At 49.8% G+C, this 25578-nt stretch overlaps 2 protein-coding genes and 1 long non-coding RNA gene across 7 annotated transcripts in view; all 3 read right to left on the bottom strand.

Annotated features, from left to right (window-relative positions):
• Nucleotides 1-25: 25 nt before the first annotated feature.
• On the bottom strand, nucleotides 26-12667 carry LOC109296451 (alpha-2-macroglobulin-like protein 1). The gene is given in 11 exon segments (XM_019515862.1): nucleotides 26-181; nucleotides 749-843; nucleotides 1347-1455; nucleotides 2063-2154; nucleotides 2156-2172; nucleotides 7207-7235; nucleotides 7238-7394; nucleotides 9877-10023; nucleotides 10251-10396; nucleotides 11405-11468; nucleotides 12353-12667. Coding segments are annotated over 11 exon segments (1314 nt in total). The 3' UTR covers nucleotides 26-38.
• Nucleotides 12581-20130, bottom strand: LOC109296599. The gene is made up of 4 exons (XR_002096997.1): nucleotides 19997-20130; nucleotides 18481-18590; nucleotides 17348-17511; nucleotides 12581-12662 (listed from the first exon to the last, which is right to left on the bottom strand). It is a non-coding gene; the product is annotated as an uncharacterized LOC109296599 (long non-coding RNA).
• Nucleotides 20131-21690: 1560 nt separating this feature from the next.
• Nucleotides 21691-25578, bottom strand: part of LOC109296598 (alpha-2-macroglobulin-like) — a 13318-nt gene continuing 9430 nt past the window's right edge. For 4 of the 5 annotated variants that reach the window (XR_002096996.1, XR_002096994.1, XR_002096995.1 and 1 more), the window contains exons 3-4: nucleotides 23401-23549; nucleotides 21691-21810 (exon numbers count right to left, since the gene is read on the bottom strand). Coding sequence is in view for 1 of the 5 variants with exons in the window: in XM_019516067.1 (XP_019371612.1) it covers nucleotides 21776-21810; nucleotides 23401-23545 (180 nt within the window). In the remaining 4 variants the exon portion in view is untranslated. The remainder of the gene's footprint in view (nucleotides 21811-23400; nucleotides 23550-25578) is intronic. The other variant, XM_019516067.1, reaches the window with a different exon arrangement.

Genomic DNA, 25578 nt, shown 5'->3' with positions numbered 1-25578 from the left:
TTGAACCCAATGGGCCACGCCAAGGCCTCCTGTTGCCCTCAGAGCCCAGACGGACCTTGACAAGCAGTGATTTGATCACGGTGTCTGTATCTCCTCGCACAGGTGTCACAGCAATCTTGTTGCCACACAGCTCGTGTGCGCTCTCTGCCTGGGTGCTCACCGTGAGATTCACACTGCCTAGGGGAGAGCACACAGAAGCAGCAGTGAGTATTCAGAGCAAAGACCCAGGTGGCAAAGCAGGCTAGAGAAAGAAAGAGGTCTGGCAAAGCAGGCAAGCATTCAGCTTCCCTCCTGCCACCCACAGCCACCTCACCCAGTTTGGTGGTCATCACACTCCAGGAGAAGGTCTTGGCTTCATTGGCACAGAGGCAGCTGGTGAACTGGCAGCTTGGGCAGGGCTCCACCTGGATCTCCACAGACTCCTCCAGTGTGGTGTGTACCTGAGGGCACAGACACATACATCAGTGGTGAGGCCCCCTGGCTATGCCTCAAGGTCCCAGGGCCCCCAACAGAGGCACTTCTGAGACTCCTGGATTGTACATGGGCTTCAGATGCATCTCTGGGATCCAGTCCTCACCTGGGCATGGAGTGGATATGGGGGAGGGGGTGATTTTCACCTGGATGCAGTCCTTTAAGTAGTTGAAGACAGTGGCCTTCAGGGTGAAATGCTGTCCTTGGATCACTGAGTAAGGCAGCCTCACATCCACAAAGAAGGGCTGGAAGACTTTGAGTGTGGCTGGGTGTGAAAGTCCAAAGCCAACATCCGCAAGGCAGAATGAGCTGGCTCTCCACTCTGTAATGCTGTCTGGGATGATGACTTCAAGAAAGGTTTCCCCCTCTTCACTGAAAAATGGATAATCACAAGGAACTCTTCATCATTTGCAGAGCCCAGATTGGAAGCATTCAGGGCCTTTCACTTCTAGCCTCCTGGCTCCCATCCAGGGGCTGGCTCAGGTAGCCTGAGGCATGGACTATAGAACTATTTCCCTCTAGGGCACCATTTACCCTGATACAGAGCCCTTCTTCAATGCAGAATGAAAGACATGGAGCAGGGAAAGGGAAAAATATGCCTGAGGACTGGGGCTGGGGCAGGAACTGATATTTCAGTCTAATACTGGCAGACCTGTATGCTGCCCTGGGGCCTCCACTCCTTAGAGAAGGACCATCAAGGCAGGGGCTTCCCATCCAAGATTCTCTTTAGCCTCAAAGCTAGGAAAGTGTTTGATGCTTCACTTTGTGGGGTACGGTGCAGTAAGGAGCATCTCTCAGCATAGGTAGCAGTGGGTATGTGATCAGGAACCTCCACTGACTTTCTTTCTAAAGTGACAGATCTATGAATCACTCACCCAATGGGGACCAGATCCCAAATCCAGGTCTCTGGGAAGTGTTTCCGTGGCTTTGTCTTCTCTTCCTGCTTGTGGCCTGATGCTACTGATTGAGGACTGGGCAGGACAGCTGCAGAGAATTGTAAAAGCCAGGGAAGAAGCATCAACTCTGGTGTTTAGGATGTCAGGGGAAATAAGCCCCTTGGCCACAACTAATCCATCACTGGGAGTCAAGAAGGAAGGGAAGGGGCATGGGGCTTTCAGTCAGATAGTACAAACCAGAGTGCAGGCTACAGGGACAGAAAAAGGCATACTGGATAGAGATGAGTCCCTCTGGCTCACAATGGGTCATCAGGTTCGAAACGGGTGTGAAGGGAGATAATGTACGACAACAGGGTAGCATTTCTTTACATAGTTTGTGAGACTTCTAGTGGTGTTAACTGTGTTCTGTGTGAAACCTCAAAAGTCCAGCCAGACCAGAAGGGCATCTGTGTAGCTAGGCTCTGCATGTTCTTTATACTTAATGTACATGCAGACTCCACCATACCCCCATGGTTCCTTTGTACTACAAGCAAAAAACACAAGGTGCAGGGGGAGGCAAATTAGCCACCTGTCACAGTCACAGACAATCCAGGACAGGGACAGCAGATGCCAAGAAGAGAAAGGTGAGCATCAGAGCCCCCTCTGTCAGAGTTATCTCTGTAGGGAGGCAGCCAAAGACCATACTCCCTGCTTACCATTGATATAATGACGCCCTTCATCCATGTGTATTCTTCTTGTGAAGGTTGGTTTTGCACAGGATACGGGTTTCTTGACTTTGGTGTTGGTGAAGTTTCATTTGCAATTGCTGGGGATAATGGAGATAACATGAAAGTACACAGAAATGGTCAAAGGGTTCAGAAGTCCAAACCAAGAGGAAGAGGCAGATGAGGTTTTTACCAAAGTCTCCAAATTACAGAACCTGGCACATGTGGGGGATTTTAATCACTGCTGGGATAGTAACATAGCAGTGCACAGGCAGTCCAAGTTCTTGGAGTGCTTCAAGGTTATTTTTCAGTACAGGTGGTGGAGAGGCAAATTAGGGGAAAAGCTCTTCTCAATTTGCAGCTCACAAATAGAGAGGAATTGGTTGAGAATGTGAAAGAGGAAGATACCTTGGGTGACAGTGACCAGGAACTGATTCAGGATCCTAAGGGAAGGAAGGAAGAAGAGCAGCAGAATGAAGATACTGGACTTCAGAAATACAAACTTGAATACTCTCCAGAAACAGGTGGACAAATCTGAGGGGAAAAGTTGACTGTACTTTAAGGATGCTCTGTTAATGCAAAAGAACACTCTATCCTAATGCAAAGAAAGGATAGGAAGTACAGAAGTACAGCAGAAGACCAGTCTGGCTGAACAGCAAATTTGTCAGTGAGCTCAAACACAAAAAGAAATCCCACAAAAAATGGAAACCTGGTCATATTATTATGGAAGAGTATAAGAATATCTTATGGGCCTGGAGGGAGAAAATTAGGAAGGTCAAGGAATGCATTGAGTTGCAAATAGCAAGGAACTCAAAAGACAATTAAAAAAAAAGCATTCTTCAAATATGAAGTAAGAGGAAGACCATGGAAAGCAGAGGTCCCTTACTAAATGCAGAAGACAACTTAGTCATGGATGATTCAGAAAAGACTGAAACATATAATGCCTTTTTTACTTAAGTTTTCATGAAAGAGGTCAGTGTGAGAACAGGTTTGGGACTACTTAAAGCAAGTGAATGTTTTCAAGTAAGCAGAGTCAGATGGGGTGCGCCTTAGAGTACTAAAGGAATTGGTTAATGCAATTTAATAGCCATTCAGTTGTCGGTAGCATGGCAGTGATCTGTCATGGTTGAGGATGTTCACTCCCATGGGTCAAGTAAAGGGTTGTAGATGAGTCCACTGATGGCTAAGAAGGCTGATGCTAGAGCCACAGACTCTGGCAAACACTGCAGGTGGTGGTTAAAGAGGGGGTTGGATCATGGATTTCTCAGTCTTGTTTCCTTTCCTTCCGTTTCTGTCATTTTCCTGCCTTCAGGGTGAGACGGCTTTCCTAAAAGTAAGATATACCGTCTCTCACAAGGCATCATCATATAGCCCTGTCCTGGGCTAGTGTTTCCAAATGTGTGATGTCAATGCCACACTTCTTAATGTTCGCCTTGAGGGTGTCTTTGAAGCATTTTCTCTGTCCCCTGAGTGTCCTTTGTCCTTGGCTGAATTGGGAGTATAGCAGTTGTTTTGGTAAATGTACATCAGGCATGCACACACAATGCCTTGTCCACTGCAGCTGATGTTGAGTAATCAACACTTCTATTCTGGTGGTGTTACCATCAGTAAGGACGCTGCCATTTGTATGATGATCCTCTCACTTTATGCCAAGGATTTTTCAGAGGTAGCCCTGGTGAAGACATTCCAGGCTTTTCAGCTGGTTCCTATAGGTCACCCAAGCTTCACAGCCATAGAGCAGAGTTGGGATTACCACAGCCTTATATAATTGTGTTTAAGAACTCATGGAGGATGGGTCAGGTCCTAGAGGACTCCAAAAAAAGGCAACTATAGTGCCTATCTTTAAGAAAGGGAAAAAAGGAGGATCTGGAGAATTACAGACCAGTCAGTCTGACCTCATCATGTGGAAAGATCATGGGGCAGTTTATCAAGGAATTTAGTTCTAAGCACTTTGAGTAGAACAAGGGCTGCCTATACATGTGCTAGTTTACGTTCTAATTAGGATGCATTGGAACAGATTTGATTAATCAAGTCTGTTCTGTGTTCTAATTAGAGCACTCCAGCATTGCCTCACCATCAAGTTTATAGGTCCCTACACATTTTAAAATGGTCATAGGGGCACTTTGTCTAAATCTCATCAAATGGGGTTTAGACAAAGTGTCCTGTGGCTATTTTTAAATATGTGGGGGCTTAACACACATGACGATGAGGTGTTTTAATTAGAGCGACTCTATGGGAACCACTCTAATTAAAATGTCCTCCACCCCCACACCCTTGAACATGTGTATAAGCAGCCAAGGTGATCAGAAACAGGCAGCATAGATTCACCAAAGTTATGCCTGACCAACCTAATTTCCTTCTATGACAAGGTGATGGGCTCTGTGGATGTGCAGAGAGCAGTGGATGTGGTATACCTTGATTTTTGACACTGTCTCCTATGACATTCTCATTAATAAGCTAAATAAATATAATCTAAATGAAAGTACTATAAGGTAGACTGATTGGATCATTGTATTCAAAGAGTAGTCACCAAAATGGCTCCATGCTTGGTCAGGAAAAAGTATCAAGTGAGGTTCCCAGGGGGTCTCTCCTTTGTCAGTTGTTGTTTAGGATCTTGGTTAATGATTTGTAAGTTGAGATTGAGTGCACATTTAGCAAATTTACAAAGAATACCATGTTGGGTGCAGTTGCAGACACTCCGCAGGGTGGGGTTAGGATTCAAAATAACCTTCATAAGCTGGATAAATTGTTCAAAATAAATCAAATAAAATTCACTAAGGATAAGGAGTAAGTCCTTCCCTTAGGATGGAACAATCATGTACAAATAGAGACTGAGGAATAAATGACTGATTAGGCCACAAAACTGCAGAAAAGGACCTGGGAAAACAGCATATGAACCAACATCATGCTTTGTTGCAAAAAAGCCAGTAGCATCCTGGCCTATATTAACAGAAACATTATTTGCAAGTGAAGGGAGGTGATTCTTTTATTCTGTTCAGCTCTAGTGAAGCCTCACCTGGAGTACCGTATTCACAATGTTTCTCATTTCCATTTTTTACTGATTTTCACCAATAAATTCCCTGAATTTTTTTATTGAAATTATTTGGTTTTTACTAATTAACACCCATTTTTCAGTTCAAATCCCTGTTAACCAGCACAAGTGGGGAATGGGGTGCTGGTAAGCTAAAACTGTTGGTTACCTGAGGTGCAGGTTTCCAGCTGGACACGGGGTAGTGGAGGGGGCAGTGGCTGCATGTGGAGCGGGGGGATGTGGCCAGTGGTGGTGGCTGTCCCGGGGCCGGGGAGGGTGGCCGGGGAGGGTGCCCCACTCCCTGCAACAGGCACTGCACCTGTCTGCTCTGCATGGGCCCATGGGGCTGGAGCTGCTGCCCAGGGGTGCAGGGCTCCCGGTTCTGACCCTTGGCAGGGAAGGAGGTGCCGGTGCCAGTGTCGGGGTTGGGTCCCCCAACTCCGTGTCCAGCTCCGTGCCACTCACCCCTCCCCCCAGACACCAGGGCAGCCCAGCAGCAAGCTGCTGCAGCGGGGGGAGGGGCATGAATGCAGCCCATCAGCCACTCCTGGGGCTGCAGCAGAGAGCAAAGATGGGGGAACTGTCAGTGGGTGCAGGGCATGGGGATGGGGGGCATGGCTCTTGCTTCTATGTGCACCCTGGGAGGGCTGCAGGCTGAGGGGCTGCACCGGGCTCTTCCCCAGGGGGCGCCTGCCCCTGGATCTATGCGTAGAATGACAGCAGGCTGCCACCTGCCCCAAGCTCCGTGAAGAGCCCAGTGCTGCCGCCGGCCCAGCCTGCAGTGGCAGCAGACTACAGTGAGAGGAGACTGCTGAATGCCGGGAAGAGCCCAGTGCCTGCCCCTGCCTGCAATGGCAGCCTGCTCTCATCCTGAGTGCAGATCCAGGGGCACACAACCCCTGGGAAGAGCCCAGCGCACCCCCCATCCCGCAGCCCTCCCGGGGTGCACATAGCAGCAAGAGCCACGTCCCCCCACCCCGCACCCACTGACAGTTCCTTCCATTTTACTTCCTGCTGCAGCCCTGGGAGCGGCCAACAGGCTGCGTTCACACCCCTCTCCCCTCCCCTTCCCTAGTCCCAGCCTTACTCCAGTTCCTCCCTCCCTCATTGCTGTGGGAACGGATAATTATTTTCCCTGATTTAAACCATTTTTTTCTTTTCTTCCTTTTATTCCAATTTCATCCTGGTTTTTATATTTGGAAGATATAACCTGAAAAATTTCCAGAATTTTTTAAAAATAAAAATTGCAAATGAGGACCACTATGTATCCAGTTTTGGGCCCTGCACTTCAAGACAAATGTGAACAAATTAGAAAGAGTCTAGTGGAGATCAATAAAAATGATTCACAGTCAAGGAAACATGATTGATCAGGAAAGGCTGAAAGAACCAGGATGATTTAGTTTGGGGTAGAAAAAACGGAAGCAGGATTTGATAACAGTCTTCAAACATCTGAAGGATTGTTATAAAGAGGATGGTGGTAGAGTATTCTGCATAGCTGCAGGAGACAAACAAGGAGAAATGGTCTCCATCAGGGAAAATTTAGGTTCACCATTAGGAAGACCCTTCTGATTATGAGAGTAGCTCAGCACTGCAACAGGCTACCCAGACTGAAGCTTCATCTGGTTAGATGGGGTAGTCACAGATGATCCTGCCTTCAGCTGGGGCTTGGGACCTCCTGAAATTATTTTTTCTATAATTCTAACAGAAACATGATTAAATGAGGGAAGGGGAAACTGTGAAACCCACCCCCCCATCACAACAACAACAAATTGTAATGAGTGAGCTACAGGTAAAGGGGATATGTCAAAATGCTGTATATTCATGTAGAATCCATAATTGCACATTCACTTGCATTTTTAGCTCTGGAAAATGTGTGCAAAAGTGGAGGAAAAAACGTGATAAAATTGGGACAAATTCTTTTCTCTCATGGTACAAAATCAGGAGTGCATCTGTCTGCGGCAGTGAATTACAGTCATTGCCCAGATAACTGAGACCTGAATCAGCACATCTTGAGCTTCCCTTGCAAAGAACATGGCTTTGGGCCACACAGCAGGTCAGATGAAGGTGAGGAGGAAATTAGTGCAGGAGCAAAGAAGAAACTCACCTTAAAGAGACTATACACATCTGCTTCACTTGATACCAGGGGGCCCCCATTGTGGGGTGTCTGTTCCAAAGGGTAGGGGGATGAGGAGTGACAGGAGGTAGGCAGGGGTACAGCTCGAAGTCCTCCAGGTGATAAGGGAATCCTCGCCCTTCAATCAAGTACCTCAGGGGGTGGGACTGCTCATACATCTGCAGTGGGAAGACAGAGGCTAATGTAACACACTGGCCCCAAGTGTATATAGCTGTGTGTGCCTGTGTGTGTATGCATGCATGCATGCATTTGTGTGCATATGTGTGTATGCGTGTGTGTCCTCTAGCAATGAGAAGTAGGACTTAACAGGCTCCTGTTACTTTATGAGAGATAAAACTGGAAGCTAGGGGTGCAATTTGCTGTATTAGGTGTATTAGGGCCATGATCTACATTAAGCAGCCAGGGGAAGGTCAACAGCCAAGAGAAAGTCAAAATAGGGGCTACAGGGTGGCAAGCTGGCTGCATCTCAGGAGGTAAAAAAGGTAGAGCTCCAAGCATATAGGAGGGCACTGGCTGCAGCTCAGCCGAGCAAACTGCAGCAGATGAGATTAGGCTGTTCACTGAGCTAAGGCAGGGGTGCTCAACCCCTGGCCTGTGGGCCTGATCCAGCTACTGGAGCCATGTCATCCAGCCTGCAGAGCTCGGCATAGGCATGGGGGGAGAGGTGGCAATTAGCACTACCATGGCTCTCCCACCACCAAGTATCCAAGCCCCATGTGTCTGTATTGGCCTTGGCTGCACTGACACTACGCAGAGGGACTGGGTCCCTCCTAGGTTGGCCCATATGGAGAGAGCAGGTCCTGCCCATGTTGGCCTGCATGGCTGGATCAGGCCCTATCTGAATGGTTCCCACCTGGAGGGATCAGGCCCCAGCTGGGCCAACAACATGCACTGGATCAGGTCCATGGTCCAGATCTGGCTTGCGGACTGACCTGGCACCACTCATCCAGCTTGCAGGGCCAAAGGTTTGGTGCCACTTAGCTAAGGGGGCACACATGTAGCTTGTCAGAGGAGCACATGATCAGAAGAGGTGGAACTCAGATCCTCAGTCAGCGGGGTTTATCTGGCCCTGAACCCTGCAAGGAGCAGAGTTCCTGTAAACCTAGGCTGCTGGAGAGGGGGGAACACAGACAATGCTGATACCTGGAACTGCTGGAAGGAGCCAGCTGATAGCATGTAGGAGCGCTGTTTACATCTTGTGTTTTGTTTATATGGGCAATTAAACAGCTATGATGCATGATGTGACTAGAGGTTACTGGGGTGCTCTGAGTACCGTTCTGGAGGGTGCCACTATTCTCCCATCTGTTTCCCCCAAGAAATCCTGACTAGCCGCAGCTTTCAGCAATGCAAAAGCACTGGTCCTTCAATGCAACATGGGACTTGCTGGGCGCAGCAGGCTCAGGCTCCCATCCTGGAATCTGACACCCCGTGCCGGTCAGGTCTACCCTTCCGTGCTCTCCAGCCTTTGCACATCTCCAGGGCCTTTCAAAGGATCTCAGTGAATTAAGTCTCACAACCCACATGACAGGCTAGAATTAGCCTTCCCTGCCCTGTGGTCCTAGGTCACACAGCCACTCAGGAAGAAAACAGACATCATATTTGTTCCACCATAAACATTTTTATGGTGGCACAAAGCAAAAGTAAGCAGATGTCCCTACATCCTGTCATGCCACAAACGCTCAAATTTGTGGCCGTGACAGAAGGCAGTGATAAATAGAGACATCTGTAAAGTTATGGTGGGAGACCAGAACAGCCTGCAGACATCTGCACTCTCCAGCCACCCTGGGCAGGGGCTCCAAAGCCTTGAGGAGTCCGGTCCTGCACATCCTAGGAATCTCAGGCAGGATCAGGCCTTGGGTACACCCACCTTGCTTTCCCTGCTTACACAGAAATGTTACAGGGATCTTGGGGGATGGGTCTTGGTAAGCAAGGAAATACAGAGCTTCAGCATGACACAGAGTGCATGTCTGCAAGTTTGAAGACACATATCCCACATCAGAGTGCAGCAGTGATGCACACACTGGGGGAATCCCTCTGCAGGGGATTTCCCTGGTGAACATCTGTAAGTACTTGCAGACACGGACCCTCTGAGAGTTTTCCCCCTCCACATTTGCAGGTGCCTGCTGGAGAAATCCGCTGCAGAAGGGTCCCCTCACTCCCCAGCGTGGAGTTGGGGGAACGTGGGGGTTTTCCTCCTGTTTGCAGACATGCCCCAAGTTAAAGTGTAGCACCTGGTGATGCCTTTAGATATCTGTGGAGCACAATCAGCTGTGCTGTGATATATCAGAGCCTCATTACAGCTGATCACACTCTGCTGATTGTTTCCAGCCTCAGTACCAAACCTGGACAAGACCCTAAAAAGGTCCTGGCTCCCAAGCCTCTTTGTTTAACCACTAGCCAAGGGTCCCTCCTCACAGAGACTGCAATGCAGAAGCAGGCTAAAATCTAGTAGGGAAAGGATCTCCAAGTGCTCTAGAAGGGAAAACACAGCTCTCTCTCCCTGCAGAGCACAGCTTCCTCCTCAGAAGCACCACCCTGTTCCAGGACATCAAAGTAGACCTCTCCCCATCATTGTGCTTCCTCCTGAGTGCAGAGGGGACATGGGCCCCTTGGTGGCAGGGTTGGGGCAGGCTTACTCACAGCATCTGCTGTCAGGAGGCTGCCTTCCTTCAGGAGAACACTCTTGTCCACAGCCTGGACAGAGCACAGGGAGCCTGGAGTGGCCTGCAGGTGCAAACCAACTTTTGAGCCTAGGAGTTCCTCCTCTTGGGAGAAGGCCAGTGACACCTGGAGAGGAAACAGGATGTGGGTTTATCAAAGGAGAAAGGTGCACAAGACAATAAGGGATATGGAGCCCCAGTGACAGGAGGAGAGGGAAGGATGCTGAGACAGAGAGAGTGGGTGAAGCTGTTGGAAACACAAAGAAAAGGATGCAGGGACTAGAGCTGAGAGCACAGGCCATCCAATCCAAGCCATGCTTCTACCCCCTCCCAGCCCTGTAGGGTGATACTCACCTTATTTCTGAAGCACTTCTGAATTGTGAAAGTTTCCATGTCTGCCGCCACCTCTCCATCTTCAAATATGGCATAAACAAGAAGGTTGGAGGAGGGTGCCAAGTCAATACTGATGGGCAGGGTCAAGGAGAAGCATCCCTTCAGTGCTGCACAAGGGAGGTAAAAGACTTATTTAAATCTGCACATCAGGGAATTGACTTCTGGAACCCACTGCCACTGGATGCCCTTGAAGCAGATGGCATGGCAGGAATCACAATGGGGCATAGGAACATTGAATTGAATGTGGCCACCTGGGCCATCAGATCTAGTCCCCTGTGTTTGCAGGCTGCTGTTAGCACAGATCTAGTCCCCCCAACAGTGCCCCTTCTACCGCCTTACACAGTTATGAGGCACAATACCCAAAACACCAAGAACACCCTATAGCATGCCACAGATACAAGCAGGGAGATGAGGACACTTCCAATGCTCTGCTTCTGCAGGAACAGGGAAGTATGTGGTTAATACATTCTAGGAAAATCTAAGATAGAGGATTAGGCCCTATACCTCCACGGAAGATGAAAATGCTCAAGATCTGTGGCTAAGTTGTCTGAGGGGAAAAATTACTTTTTTTGGCCAAATTTGGCCATAGGTATAGCCTTGAGCAGAGGAGCAAGACCCTCTAGGAACCTCTGAGTTTTCCAAGAAGTGGCAGACACAGTGTAACCCTGTTAAAACCCTAAGCCTCAGCAGTGATCAACATCTCAGTGCTTCGAAGGAAAGCAGAGAGCCTACCAGAGGCCCATTGCATTCATGAGCAAAAAAAGTTGCTTCCTGGCCCCCACTAGTGAGCATAGTTCCTGCCATGGCCAAGAATATCTACAGTGATAAATGACTCCCTAGCTATTGAATACCTCATGGGGCAAGAGAATATTCCACCGTTGTAGGATGGTATTGTACAAGTAGGTGAGTCATGTCGGTTTCCTGCCTCCTTTTGAAGTGTCTGCTACTAGCCACAGTGGTGAGGCAGGACACCAAGCTAGAGACAACAAAACAGGAGATGGGACACTGAACAAGGTGAAGACCTGGCAAAGGAGAAGGCTACATCCCAGAAAGAGCTGGCCCAATAGCTTGACTTGGAACAGAGACTCCTGTGAAGTTTGTGTTTTCCTACTTACTTTCATCCTGCCCAACTGGCACCTGCTTCTGTCCATTGAAGACAATCCTACCTCTTGATATGACCTGGAGCAGAAAGAAAACAGCCAGTCAGAGGCCAAGGTGCTAGCTGTTTGGATGTGAAGCCAGATGAGAAAAAAACATAGAACTAGCAATGCCTAGCAGAGGCAAGGGTCACATGTGCTGCCCTGGTAGCACAGGAGCATAGGAGATCTGGAGCAGGGACATGGTTATTGAGCTGGGATAGACTTGGGCACATTGGCTAGTGACCAAGAACAACTGGTTGCCCTGAAGTGAGAGGTCCCTTTCAGTCTATAGGCCAGTGTTGCTCCAAACACCATGGAGTTCACCTCCGAGAAACTGGTCCCTTGGGATGGCCAGGGCAAGGCTGTCTGCATTCTCAAAATTAGTCTTGCCCTCCAGAGCTGCCCTTGGCAAAACAGCAAACTGGTGACCATGGAAAAGAAATGGTCATCCAAGGCTGACTTGAGTCATTCCTAACCCATTAAGCTAGGATGGCTGTCAAATGCTAGGGGGGATAGGAGTATGGTAAGAGACACTTCGGAGACATGCTAACACACTAATTGGGAGGCACCAACAAAAGACAGGTACAAAATGGCACCTGCAAACTGGTGTACTGCCTGACCTCCCTCCACTGTAGGCCTCTAGGATCCACAGCAAAGTGTACCAGTAGCATAACTGAGGGGAGAAAACAGGGCAGTAGCTCTGGTCGCCACCTCTGAGGTATGTGTGTTGAGGCAGGGAGGGAAGCAAAACGAGCTACTGCCACAGCTGGCAGCCGGTCACATCAGCACTGCTGGCAGCATTGCAGCCACCACTGCCACAGGCACTGCCAGTACCCAGGGCATGGAGCTGCCCAGTGATGTCTTGGGTATACCCACTAAATAGCAGTACGAATATCACATGCCCTGACTGTTCTGGGCACTCACAAAGAAATAGAAATCCACGTGGTTGGCCCCAGGGCCCAGCTTGCTCCGGTCAAGGATGTATTCCACCTGCACCTCATGCTCCTGGCCACAGAGCAGCGCCTCTTTCACATACTGGATCTCCAAAAAACTGCGGCTCTCAGAGTAGAAGGGTCTCAGCCACTTGAAAGCCTCATGGAAACTCACAGCAGCTGTGGAGCTGTCCTCCCTGGTGACGTTCCTGACGGAATACCTGCCCTTAAGCACACAGATGTGCAGCGAGGGGGTCAGCGCCAGGCAGCACACAACCATATGAATGCGGTCATCAGGGACCCTCATAAAGAAGCCCCAGCTTGGGTTAAAGCCCTAGGTGACCATACCTACCTTCAATCTCTGGTTGCCAAGCTCTGCTCCAGTGAATTAACTGGCCAGTTTCTTGATTTGCTGCTGGGAGCACCACCCACCCATTTAGCCCCAGCTGTGGAAGCAGATTCCAGGCCAGCTGACAGCTTTGATCCCTGTGTGCTGTGGTAAGCCTCCTGGTCCCTGAGCTCTCTGGATTTTCTAGTTCCTGACCCTGTTTGGTTCTATTTTTGGACTTTGATCTCTGGATTGTCCCTTGGACCCAGTAACTCAAAATCTGATTCCTGGACCGTGAGCCTGGACTGTGTTGTGGACTCTGCCTCTGGATTTCCCTCTGGACCTGGCATTTTGGCTCTTCTGCCCCTGCCTTCCTTCAGTGGCTTAACCATTAGGCCACCCACCTACATCCTAGTCCATAACAGTGGTGCATGATAGAAACATTGTCCCTGTAGCATGTGGGCAGGCCCCTTGCAATGCCCATCTTCAGAACTTGCAGCTGAATCTACCCTGGGTACAGAACCACAAGCTTCCTCTTTGCTTTCAGTTGTGTCTTGAATGCTCATAGTTGCCAAGAAACCTTTAAATATATGAACTGAATGCAATCAGTAGAGTGAAGTCCACCAGCCTGATGATCTTCCAAGGTCCCTTCTAGCCCTAATGTCTATGAAATCTATAAGCAATAGGCCTCCAGGAAATGGAGATGCCCCCTGCTTTTCAACTGTGTGTTGAGGCTAGAACAGAAAAACAATTGGCAACTTTTGTTAACTCTCTCACGGCTGACATTTTTAGCAGAAATGCTTTTTTAATGTCCTTCTCCCATAAGCCCAATGACCTCTGTGCCCTGTCCACCTATCTCCCTCTCCTCCTCCCTGCCTTCTTAGGTGCCCAACCCCCTAATTTCCTTGCTCCCCTGTCCAAAATCCCAACCTCTGAGAAGCAGTTAGATCAGTGTCCAACCTTTTTGAATGTGGGGCCGGATCATGAGCTTTTTATCACCCAGTGGGCCGGCGAGCCATATTCAAAGACCTTACAGGAAGCGGTATCACATCACCCTCCTCGAAACGAAAGTACAGTGTTTACTTTTGTTTCCTGTCACAGCATCTCGGGCCTCAGAAAACAGCTTGGAGGGCCGCATGACAGCCCGCGGGCCGTATGTTGGACAAGCCTGAGTTAGATGATATTGGTGCCAAAATTTGCAACCCATTGAAAATGGGCGTTTCAGAGCAGTGTAACATGAGGTGAATCAAATACTTCAGTGCAGAATACAGGTGACTGCTTGGGCTGTAAGTTTTACCCTTATATTTCACATCCAGAAAAACTTCTGTTTTAAAAAGTATATATCTGCAAATGCCATGATAGTGACAGACTTCTGCCCCAACACATTGTAGGAACTAGAGCTAGCTACAGATGATGGCAGCTTGCAGCAAAACACATGGTACTTCATGTGGGGGAGCTGGGCTTCACCTCTCCCCCAAAGGTAAGTGTGTATTCTCTTCCAGGTTGGCTGATCTCCTCTGGTGGGCTTTAAACTAGGCATGTCGGGGGAGGATGAGGACTAAGGGAGCCACAGAATATTAAGCGAAGAGATACCCAGAAGAACAGCCCAGCCAAGTCAGGCGATGAGTGCAAGAAATACCCAGGTAAGAGACAGGGACCTGGACAGTCCAGGGATTGTGGGGAGGCGCATACACCCTCAGGAAGCCTTAAATGCCTCTACATTACTGCTTGTAGTATGGGGAACAAGCAGGAGGAACTTGCTGTCCTGCTAGCTAACACAAACCTGGACATAGTCGGGCTCACTGAAACTTGGTGGGATCCAATGCACAACTGGGTGGTAAACATCAAGGGCTATAGGCTGTACAGGCGGGATAGAAAGGGGAGGAAAGGCGGGGGTGTGGTGCTCTACGTCAAAGAGCAATACACATCCTCAGCAAACAGCACTGGGTCAGAGGAGGGGCAGACTGAAGTGCTCTGGGTCTGAATACAAGGAGGTCAGGGGGAAAGGGATCTAATGGTGGGGGTCTACTACAGGTCCCCCAAACAGGGGGAAGAGCTGGACCGAGAATTCTCAGGTTGGCTCACGGAGGCAGTCAAGTCAAGGGACGTGGTCATCATGGGTGACCTAAACTACCTGGACATCTGCTGGGAAGAGCAGTCAGCCAGGTCTGACCACTCACGTAGGTTCCTAGCTGAGTTACAGGACCTCCACCTAACCCAGGAGGTGCACAGTCCCACCAGGGGAAGTGCCTTGTTGGACCTGGTCCTGCCCACAGGCAATGACCTGGTGAGTGGACTGCAGGTGCTCGACCGCCTGGGCAATAGTGATATCGACTACTGGAATTCACCATCCAGCTCAAGGTGGCAAAGGCCTGCAGCAAGACATCAGCCCTGGACTTCAATGAGGTAAGGAAACTAGTCGGGGAGGCACTGAGGTTCCAGAGGGGAGGGGAGTTGGAAGTCCAAGAAGAGTGGTTGTTCCTTAAGGAGAAGATCCTCCAAGCCCAAAGCATTACAATCCCCACATGGATCAAAGGGGACAAGAGTGTTCAAAAGCCCCCATGGCTCACCCAAAGCATCCAGGAACATCTCAAAACCAAATGGGAGGTGTACATCCAATGGAAGGGAGGGGCCATCACTAAGGAGGATTATACCTTCTTGGTTCGAGATTGTAGGGGGGCTGTCAGGAAGGCTAAGGCAGAGGTGGAACTGGGACTAGCGACCTGGATCAAAGATAACAAGAAGTCCTTTTTTAATTACATAGGGGGTAAAAAGAAGGTACCAGTAACGTGGGGCGTCTGCAGAACATGCTTGGTAATCTGATGGTAGCACCAGATGACAAAGCTAACCTCCTTAACAGGTTCTTTGCTTCCATTTTTCTGAGCAGGGACAGGGACATCCCCCACACTGGGAATCCAGACAGACCCAGGGGAGGCACTTGCAGGCCTACGGTCAGTGAGGACCTAGTCAGGGAACTAACTTCTGGAGGGACCAGATGTGTTCATATCAGCAGGTCCCGATGATCTCCACCCCAGAGTGCTGAGGGAATTGGCTGAGGTCATTGCAGGACCCCTGGCACGGCTGTACGAGCACTCATGGTGCTCTGGTGAGGTGCCAGAGGACTGTAAAAGGGCCAAAGGTATTCAATATCTTCATCGGTGATTTGGACGAGGGGGTGAAAAGCACTTTGTTCAAGTTCACGGATGATACTAAGATGAGGGGAGAAGTGAGCATGCTAGAAGAGAGGGACAGGCTATAACTATATCTTGACAGGTTACAGAGGTGGGTGGATGAGAATAGGATGGGTTTCAATACTGACAAGTGCAAGGTGATGCACCTGGGGAGGAAGAACCAGCAGCATACCTACAGGCTGGGGAACTCCCTTCTCGTCAGTGCAGAGGCAGAAAAGGATCTTGGAGTCATCATTGATGCCAAGATGAACATGGGCTGGCAGTGTGGGGATGCAGTCAGGAAGGCCAACCGCACCTTGTCATGCATCCACAGATGCATCTCGAGCAGGTCCAAGGAGGTGATCCTCCCCCTCTATGCGGCACTGGTCAGGCCGCAGTTGGAGTACTGTGTCAGTTCTGGGCACCGGACTTCAGGAGGGATGTGGACAGCATCGAGCGGGTCAAGAGGAGGGCCACTCACATGATCAGGGGGCAGCAGGGCAGACCCTACGAGGAGAGGCTACGGGACCTAAACCTGTTCAGCCTGAGTAAAAGAAGGCTGAGAGGGGATCTGGTGGCCACCTATAAACTTGCCAAGGGGGACCAGCAGGCAATGGGAGAGTCCCTATTCCCCCGAGCACTACAGGGAGTAACAAGGAACAACAGGCATAAGTTGACTGAGAGTAGATTCAGGCTAGCTATCAGGAGGCACTACTTCACTGTCAAGGTGGCTAGGAGCCGGAACCAACTTCTAAGGGAAGTGCTGCTCATCCCTACCCTGGGGGGGGTCTTCAAAAGGAGGCTAGATAGACACCTAGCTGGGGTCATTTGACCCCAGTACTCTTTCCTGCCCATGGCAGGGGGTCAGACTTGATGATCTGCTCAGGTCCCTTCCTACGCTACCAGCTATGAAACTATGTCTAGAATGCTGCTACTGGGAACAGTCTGTGGGGTGTTTTGCCTGTAAGGTATTGGTTCCAGTTCAGCTACAGAGCCGGGGAGCAAGATGGGTCAGGGAATCAAGAATAAGGCTATGGAGTCCTCCTGCTCTGAAGTGCTGGTTCTAATCTATCTTCCAGGTTGTGGTTAGTAGAGAGCAAAGGAAACAGGTTTGGAGGCATTATACCTCTGCAATGTTGGTACCATACTAGCTAAAGGTAAGTAAGTGTTAAAGTGTATTCTAAAAAATATAGGGAAAGCATCCAGAGCCAGGGTTATAGCAAGGTAAGGCAAACAGGAAGCTGTGCAGGACATGGAAAACAAGGAGTTTCCTCTCATGCAAGGAAGTGCTTCCACTTCTGAGACTTGGTGAGTGGCTGAGCTGAAGCTGCAACTCTTCCTGGTCAAGACAGCCCAAGGGAATAGCACTTAGCATGAGAAGTCAAAAGTTCAGTACCAAAACCCCAGAGCCTTCTGTTCTCTGTCCTGTCCCTTCATGTCTTTACTGATTCTGACATTGATTCCACTTCTGTCTACTCACAGGACTCACCCTCAGAGAAACCAGAGTGTCATTCCAGTGGGTTGTGTTTAGCAAGAAATAGGATCACCGTTCTCATCTGTGACTTATGACCAATGGGTCTCCACATCATTGACGTCCACAGTCAGGTAAACAGTTTTGTTTTGGAGGGGAAAGTCACCGATGCAACAGTGCATCTGTAGAGAAGAAAGTAAAATGATTGTCTCCTTTTCTCCTACTCACTGTGCATTGCAGTTTGGAAACTGGATGGCTTCTGATGCTGAATGCAGTTGTAAAACCTTTCCGGCCAGGCACTCTGAAGTATTTTATAGGTGACAGACAGGATACAGAGATCCTAATAACCAGTGTTGAAAAATATAAGCAGCTATTTAAGAGCAGCAATACACAATGATCTAAGACTTGGCTTGAAAAAATTCATCCAGCTATGACTGAGGGAATCTTAGGGAGGAGAAAGGTAATTCCCCTGGATATTGCAATGAACACATCTGTGCCCTTGAGCAGTGGTACAGGTGCTTTAAAGGCCAAGTCCATGATTTCACATCTTGTCTAAAGCTCAGGCAGCCCAGCTCCTTCTAGACCACACTGGGGCTCTTGGAACAGTGTAGCTCCAGAGGGGAGGTCACCTTCTCAACACTCATTCTCTCCACTCCTGGCAGCATGGTGCTCTCCAGCTCCCTGTTGGGGTGCTGGGGTCAGAAGTGGGGCTCCCTGCGGGGACTATCGTAATGACTGTGCAGTCACCTATATCAGGCCTGCATTAACATGCAGACAGGATTACGAAGAGAATGCCCTCTCCTGCCTGCTTGCAGGAGTGAAGAGTTCAGGAGCTGAAGATGACATTGCTGTCTGTGAATGCAGAGAAAAGCACCCACAAGGCCTCCAGAAACCAGGTCTGGCCACAGAACTCATCTGCTGAAGTCTTCAGCCTCAGTAGTCTCTGAGGAGGCTGGACACACACAGCCTCATCTTCAGCTGGTGTAAATCAGCATAGCTGCATTGACTTTAATAGGAGCCCACCATTTTAGGGCAGCTGAGAACTGGGCCTATGGTTTATTCCCAGCATTAATCTCTCCCTTCCTCTATGCTTGGTTCCAAGGTATAAAGAGGGGAGGCTCCCCTGGGACAGAGAGGGCAGTGGACATTACCTTGCCTGTATATGGGAATCCAGGTTTGTAGAATGGATTGAAATCAACAAATTCCATCAACACTTGCTCCGCAGTGATGCTGGTGTTGGCAGATTCCCAGATTGTGGCTCCTGAGCAGAGATGAGGTATTTGTTAAACACTGTAGCAGACACAAAGTCAAAGTAACCATTTGCTTTAAGGAGCTGACAGTCCAAATGGCAAATGCATCTGTCTGGTACTAAGACTCAGGAGTAGGTCAGAAACCCAGTGCCTTCCATGGCAACACCTACCACTAGGTCCAGAGGAGCATCTCTGCTGCCTGCCAGGAATGGAGCAGGCAGTCGTGGTTATGACCACTGAGCCAGTCTATTCCAGTCTGTCACTGTGCAGTTGGAGAACCAGGGAAAGGTGTTTGGATATTGAATACATTCAGCTCTGTCAACTTACCTGTTTGTTCCCTCCCAGTGAAGGCTTGTATTTACAGGTGCCTATGAAGCTTGTGTTTCCAGGTCTCACAGACCAAAATAAAGTTCTTTAGAGGACATCTAAGCAGGGGCTGTGTGGGTCCCTCCCAGACTGGGTGTGAAACAACATTCCCTAAACACAGGGCAGTGCAGAGAAATGCATGGTGACAGGAGCAGAGAACACAGAGCGTGGTTGGGGCAGTGCAAAAGGGATGCTTTCTGAGTTGCAGGCTGGGACAGAGCTGTGCCAGACCTGTAGGAAAGAGAGAGAAGCTAGAATCCAGTGCAGAGAGCAAGTGGGGAGGAATTCAATACATTGGTCAGATCAACAGGGTGAGAGACACCATTTTAGTGGCAGCATCTTGGAGAGCCAAATAGGAAGTAATGTGGGAATCAAAAACACCAGAGAGCAGGGGAAGTGGGGTAGTGCTTAGGGTAGGGATTTCTGGAAATCCCAATGGATGGGGTGCTCTACAGCAATGCAGGATGAAGGAAGCCCTGGAACAGACTTGTGGCCCCATTACTGGGTTTAAAGAGTACAGTTGGTTGCTTATTTTTCAGAGGCAGCCTTGAGAGCAGTGCAAGGCCAATGTAGACATACCTAGAGTCCAATGCTGTGGACATTGTTGTAGGTATGTAATGCTGTGGACAAGGCTCAGTGGCTGACTGGAGACAGCGAGGACGGGTTGCTATATATTCCATGGCAGGCTGAGGTGCACTGAGTGATGGAGAGATGCTGTTTGTGCAGCTCACACTAGTGGCTGGTTGGGCACTCCAGTACTAGAGAATCTTGCGGGGAAATATGAACCCAGGCAATTGGAGACAAGTGGGAGGAAGTGGTGTAGCCCAGGGGTCTGGTAGAAAGTGGGGATACCTGAAAGACACCAAAACTAAATCTCAGTGAAAGTCACCGACTTCAAAGATCTGAAGTTTAAAAAATCACCTGCACTGGGTGGGGGAATGAAGGGGGATGGGACCACCAAACAAGAAAGCAATCAGTCAAGGGTTTCCCAGGAGGAGAGTAGCAGAAGCCAGCAGGTGCAAGGAGACAGTGTTTCCCTCCCCACTGGTACCTGTTGCTTCTTCCTGCAGCTTGAATGAAGTTGTCAAAAATTCCTGGTAGTCAGAGTTGGCCAGTGCCAGATCCACTGTATCCACCGTAAAAGTGGAACAACCACTCTTGTCTGTCTGTAGATGTTGGGATGGACCAAAGAAAAGAAAAAGAGCACAGATTGAGTGGGGCAGCAGTCTGCAGATGTTGCCCAATATTAAACATCCTTCCATCCAGCTCCTCAGTCTTTAGATGCTGAAAACCCTGTACATCTCATCAAACCCATGGTGGACATCTTGCTTAGTGAAGGGAAACCTTAGAGGCATATTAACTAGACTGGCAGCATCCCCACGCAGGGCAGATAAACAGTGCAGTGATTAGGTACATCACATCCACTCATGGAGGGAGATGGGACTAAAACCAACTGCTGCAGGTGCGAGACACAGTATCCTGCCACTTGAGGTGGCAGGGCATCCTCCTTGCTGTCAGTAGTTGGCCAGATAAAGTGGGGCCTTCCAATCACCCCAATAGTGTTTCTCCAGGTAATGAGATAATGTCTGAGAAGTGTAGCTGATAAGCTCCAAAGAGTCAGGTAATGGTCTAGGCCTCCACTGACAGAACGCCAGTGTTCCTTGTGAGGACAGGAAGAACCAGGAAAGCCTAACTTCCATGGAAAACACCCTGGACATAGGAGCGAAGGTTAGGAGTGAAGTTAGGATGTATGTTTTGATACCATTTCCCAACCTGATGGGTATTTCCTCCAGCTCTACCCACTGCCCCCAGGCCCATCCTGGGGTCCAGAGACTTGCCCAGAGTAGGGGTGAGGGTCAAAGCTTCAGGAGCCTGGTCAAAGTCTATGTCTATGAACTCTATGAAAGTGAGGATGAGGGGCCTGACTAGGCTCATAGCTCCATCTGCCTAAACAACAAAGCATGTAACCCTCAGTCCATAGGCCCCTCATGCCTCTCTATGGCTATGTTGTGTCCTGCAGATGTGAAGAAGGTGGTCAAAGAGTGCTAATGTTTTGGTCCACGTCCGATGCACAGAGTTTTACTCCCATGAGTCCTGCAGAGCCTGTACAGTCCTGTTAAAGGGCACTAGCCTCTAGTCTGCCTTGTGCTTTGGGGCCAAAATAATTCCTGAGTCCTGACTGGTGCCTTATTACTGCCACGTGTATTGCACAAGATGCAGAGACCCAGCTGGATTTCCAAGTCTCAGCTTTGAGTATGTAGTTGCCATACTAATGACAGCCCCTCTTGTGGCATGTAGAACTGCATCTGGGGTGTCTGGGAGAAGATTGGTATGCATGGGTAATTTGTGTTCCTCCTGGAAGCACCCAGCAGTGGGCATCTTTACAGACTGTGCTAAAGGGCCACTTTTGTCACTGTGGGTCAGAGGGCGGGAAGGCCCTCCACCCTTCCCCAAAGCACCCGGACTTCTCTCTTATCTGGGAGTTGGGTGTCCCTAGGCCAGTGTGTTACTGAGGTAATTCCAGCAGCAGGGTCATGAGCAGATTGGATGCCTGGTCTGACCCGCTGTGGCAGGAGGCAGGAAACAGGATGCCATGACAGATGAAGAAGGACATGTTAGAAGGGACAGAGGCAGATCACTTGGATGGGTGGCTTATTTCAGCCAATGACTCACTCCCTTCCCTTCCCTCCCCATCCCCATCCCCATCCCCATCCCCATCCCCATCCCCACCCCCATCTGCTCACCTGTCTCTTAAACTCCTTGCTGATGAGAGAGAGTGTTGTGTTTCCCGTTTCTGCAAAAGGATCTACAGCTCGAGTCAGATTGACCTCTAATTCTCCCTGGACAGGCTTGCCATAGGTGTACCTGGGTTAAAGTGGGAGAAGACACCCCCAGGGGGGACCAGACATCTCAGCAACAGGACAGAGTGAAGGGAACAGGGCGCCTATGCTCAGGGAGAAGGTGAAACCAGCCTCAGCACCCTTGGTCTCAGCACACCCTTTGAACAAAGAACAGGGGCAGGAATGGTTCCCCTCAGATCTCTGCTGGGTGTTTGCCCTTCAGAGTCACCGCACTGCCCATTCCACCTACTCTGCATAGGCGTAGGTTTTGTAGGAAAGGGGCAGCTGAGGTCTATGCCCATCCTGGTGGCATTGGGAGGTGTCTGTTTCCTGCTGTGGTGGGGTCCCCAAGCCACAGGTAGGAGAGAAGCAATGGAAGAAAAGTGGTCATTACTCTGCTGCCAGAGGGGTGGTGGAAGGAAGCCAATGTCCAGGGTGGGACTGGGGCTTGTGAGACAAGGCAGTTTCACTCACCTGCCACAGGCTTTGACCTGGAACTCCTTATCTGCAGTGTTAATCAGGTATGGGACCTCATATACCAGCTCAAATTTTGGCAGCTTTGTAAATGGAGGTAGGAGGATGGGTTCAGGGAAGAGTCCCAAGAAGTGAGATCACCATTTTTCCCTGACACAGCCTCTGAGACACCAGTATGGCACTGGATGGATGGACTGGGAGACTAATGGCATATCTAAGCCAGCTGTGGGCTGCCTTGGGGCACTTCTCTAAAGTGCTCCGCATGTACTCCAGATGTGGATATAATGTAGCTTCCTCAGAGCAAGGCTGGCTTACACCAATAAGTTCTGGGGCTGGCTCAAATGTCCTGAGGGCTCATTCCCAGGATCATGCTTATGCCCCATACTCAGAGCGAGCATGGAGCACCATGCCAAGAGTCACATCCTCGCTCTGTGCCTGAGGGCCCCCAGCCCATCCTGAGTCTCCCATCTCTTTCTTTTTTGACAGCTACCTGTCACCTGCTGCTTGCCTCCCCCTCCCCCAGAATCATTTCAGGGGATAGCACCCATAGAGCACAGGTGCTGTGCCTCACCACGGTGCTCCTTACCGTGTCCAATGTGGACAAGTCCTAAACTCAATCCCATTTACTGTCACGGCAAGGGTAGCATCGAGAGATCAGTGTGTATGGAAAGAGAGGCCAGGGGACCCAGGCCTGCATAAACCTGGGCTCATTTCCACCTCAGTACAGCCAAGCAGGGTTCCTCCAGATGCAGGAAGCATTACTGATGTGAAAAGGGACCCCATGACTGAATGAATTCAAGGCTTGATTCCCCAGGAAAGCTGGGGAGAGCCTGGAGCACAGGGGCAGGACCTGCGGCAGGGGTCTGGGCCAGGGACTTGTGTGTAGCTGAAGCTCAAGGCTGAAAGAATAATGGGGCTACATTTTCCTTTCTTCCTCCAAAGCAAGGTGACGGTGCCCTAGGAGAGTGCAGTATGAGCCAGTGAGGGGGGGCTTCAGATGGAGCACAGTGGGGACCAAGACCTCAGGATGGAGGTGGGGTTGAGGGGAGGCAGGGGCAGTAATTCTCAAATGGCAAAATCTAATGAACAACCCTACACACCCTAATGCAGCCTCCCCTGGCCTCCCCACTCTAGTACTCACCATATTCCTCCACCGTGAATAGTCCTAGCTTGTCATCTGTAATTTCCTCTTCATCCAGTCTGATGGCATATGTCCCCAGAGCTACTTCAGAGGCCAACAGGAAGGACAAATCCACAATCCCTTGCCTTGGCTTCACATCTAGCCACTGGCTGATACGATTTTTATTGGGATCCTATGCAGGAATGGACAGTCATGGTCACATGTGCACCACTGTAAACACTGGTGTCCTTAGGCATGAACGGGGGTTCAGCCCCATACACATGCTCAGAGCGAGCATGGAGCACCATGCCAAGAGTCACATCCTCGCTCTGTGCCTGAGGGCCCCCAGCCCATCCTGAGTCTCCCATCTCTTTCTTTTTTGACAGCTACCTGTCACCCCCTGCCTGCCTCCCCCACCCCCAGAACCATTAATTGCTGGTAACAGTTCAGGGGAAGGGAAGCAGGGCAGGATTCAGCCAGGAGATGTGGTGCACTCCAGCAGTGTCAGTGGCAATGTGGAGCTGAGAAGACAGGTCCAAGAGGTCACACACCAGCAGCTGCACCAGGGGGTAGTGTGAAACACAAGAGAGAAATGAGATCACCATTATACAAGTCTCAGCTTCCCCTTCAGCAGGTCCTGCCTCTGAGCTCAGGTCTCAACACTCCCCAACTAAACACCCAGGTTTCTACAGCAGCCACACTCCCATCTCAGAGGGACTGCAAGAGCTGGAGAGGTGACAACCGTGGATGTGTTCCTTACAGAGACCTCACTGGATCCTCCCCAGCCTTGCTTACTGCAGGGAGAAGTGTGATGATTGCCCCACATACTCTGCCTGGGGGTAGTATGCTACTGGCCCCTGCCTCCTGGAAAAGTGAAGAGACACTCACCACTTTGTCGATGACCTTAAACTCCTCATCAAGGCTCACAATGCAAAATTTCACTGCAGGGAACAAGAATATGCAGTGAGTCACTCCAGCTGGGACAGGCTCTAGGAGGAGTATACAGCTCCCTTCCCATGCTCCAGCATCCCCTTGTGCCCCTGCTTGTGGCCTGAGGATGAGTTGGTGGGTGTTCATGTGTGTACACAGCCCAGCAAAAAAGGGGCTCTGCTGTCAAATGAGCAATATTCTTTCCAAATTTGACAGGGATTTTTCAGAGACCCAAGGAGCAGTGAGTCCTGGCCTTGATTTCAGGTCTTATTCAAAAGGTAGTTCTACAGGTGCAGTACTCCTGAGCAGCATGTGGGGATGATAGGGTCACCAATGGTTCAGAAAAGAAAGTGCCCTCCACCCATAGGCTTCCTTCTGCGCCTGGTGACTAATGGATCTGACTTTCACCTGCAAGGTGGGGTGGGCTTGCATCTCACAGGAACCATCCCCAGACAAGGACAGCTACCACATCCCCTCTTCTTGGTCCTGCCTGTCCCATTGCTCATACCTGTCTCCCCAGGTTTGTAGAAGGGCTTTTCCATTTCTATGAGGAGCTTCTCTTTCCGGTCCCCCACCAGCACCTTCTTGCGGCTCTCAAAACTCACTGTGTCTCCACTGTGGATCAGGATGTGTACAAAGGCCACTTCCTCTGCCTTCCAAATGCAAGGAAACATGCTGTCTCAGTAGTGTGACTTAGGCTTCTAGACCACTTTTTTTGTGGGGGCCGGGGGTGGGCTTTTCTGTCCCTTTCCCCCCTACAGTCTCCAGAGATGATAGATAAAGAAAATCTCACGTGCCCTTTCATTTTCCCCTTCTTGCCCTCATCCATTTCTTCCTCTCCCTTCCATACCCCTTTTCAGGTCCCTCATGTCTGGTTTCAGCATGGTTTCATTAGGGGCAGGTCATGTCAGACCAACCTGATTGCCTTTTATGATCAGGTCACAAGGACAATGGATGCAGGTGTCACCGTGGACGTAGTCTTTCTAGACTTCATCAAGGCCTTTGACACTGTCTCCCACCCCATCCTCATTAAAAAAACTAGGCGACTGTGGCATTGATGCCTACACAGTCAGATGGATTGCAGATTGGCTCAAAGGTCGTACTCAGAGGGTGGTGGTGGACGGGTCATATTCAACCTGGGGGGAAGTGGGCAGTGGAGTCCCCCAGGGCTCGGTCCTTGGGCCTGCGCTGTTCAATTTCTTCATCAGCGATTTGGACAACAGGGTGAAAAGCAACCTGTTTAAATTTGCTGATGATACCAAAATTTGG

This window comes from Gavialis gangeticus, unplaced genomic scaffold (genome assembly GCF_001723915.1).
Source record: "Gavialis gangeticus isolate Ggan-Ray unplaced genomic scaffold, GavGan_comp1, whole genome shotgun sequence".
Taxonomy (NCBI): Eukaryota; Metazoa; Chordata; order Crocodylia; family Gavialidae; genus Gavialis; species Gavialis gangeticus.
This window is presented reverse-complemented; position numbering and strand designations above follow the sequence as displayed.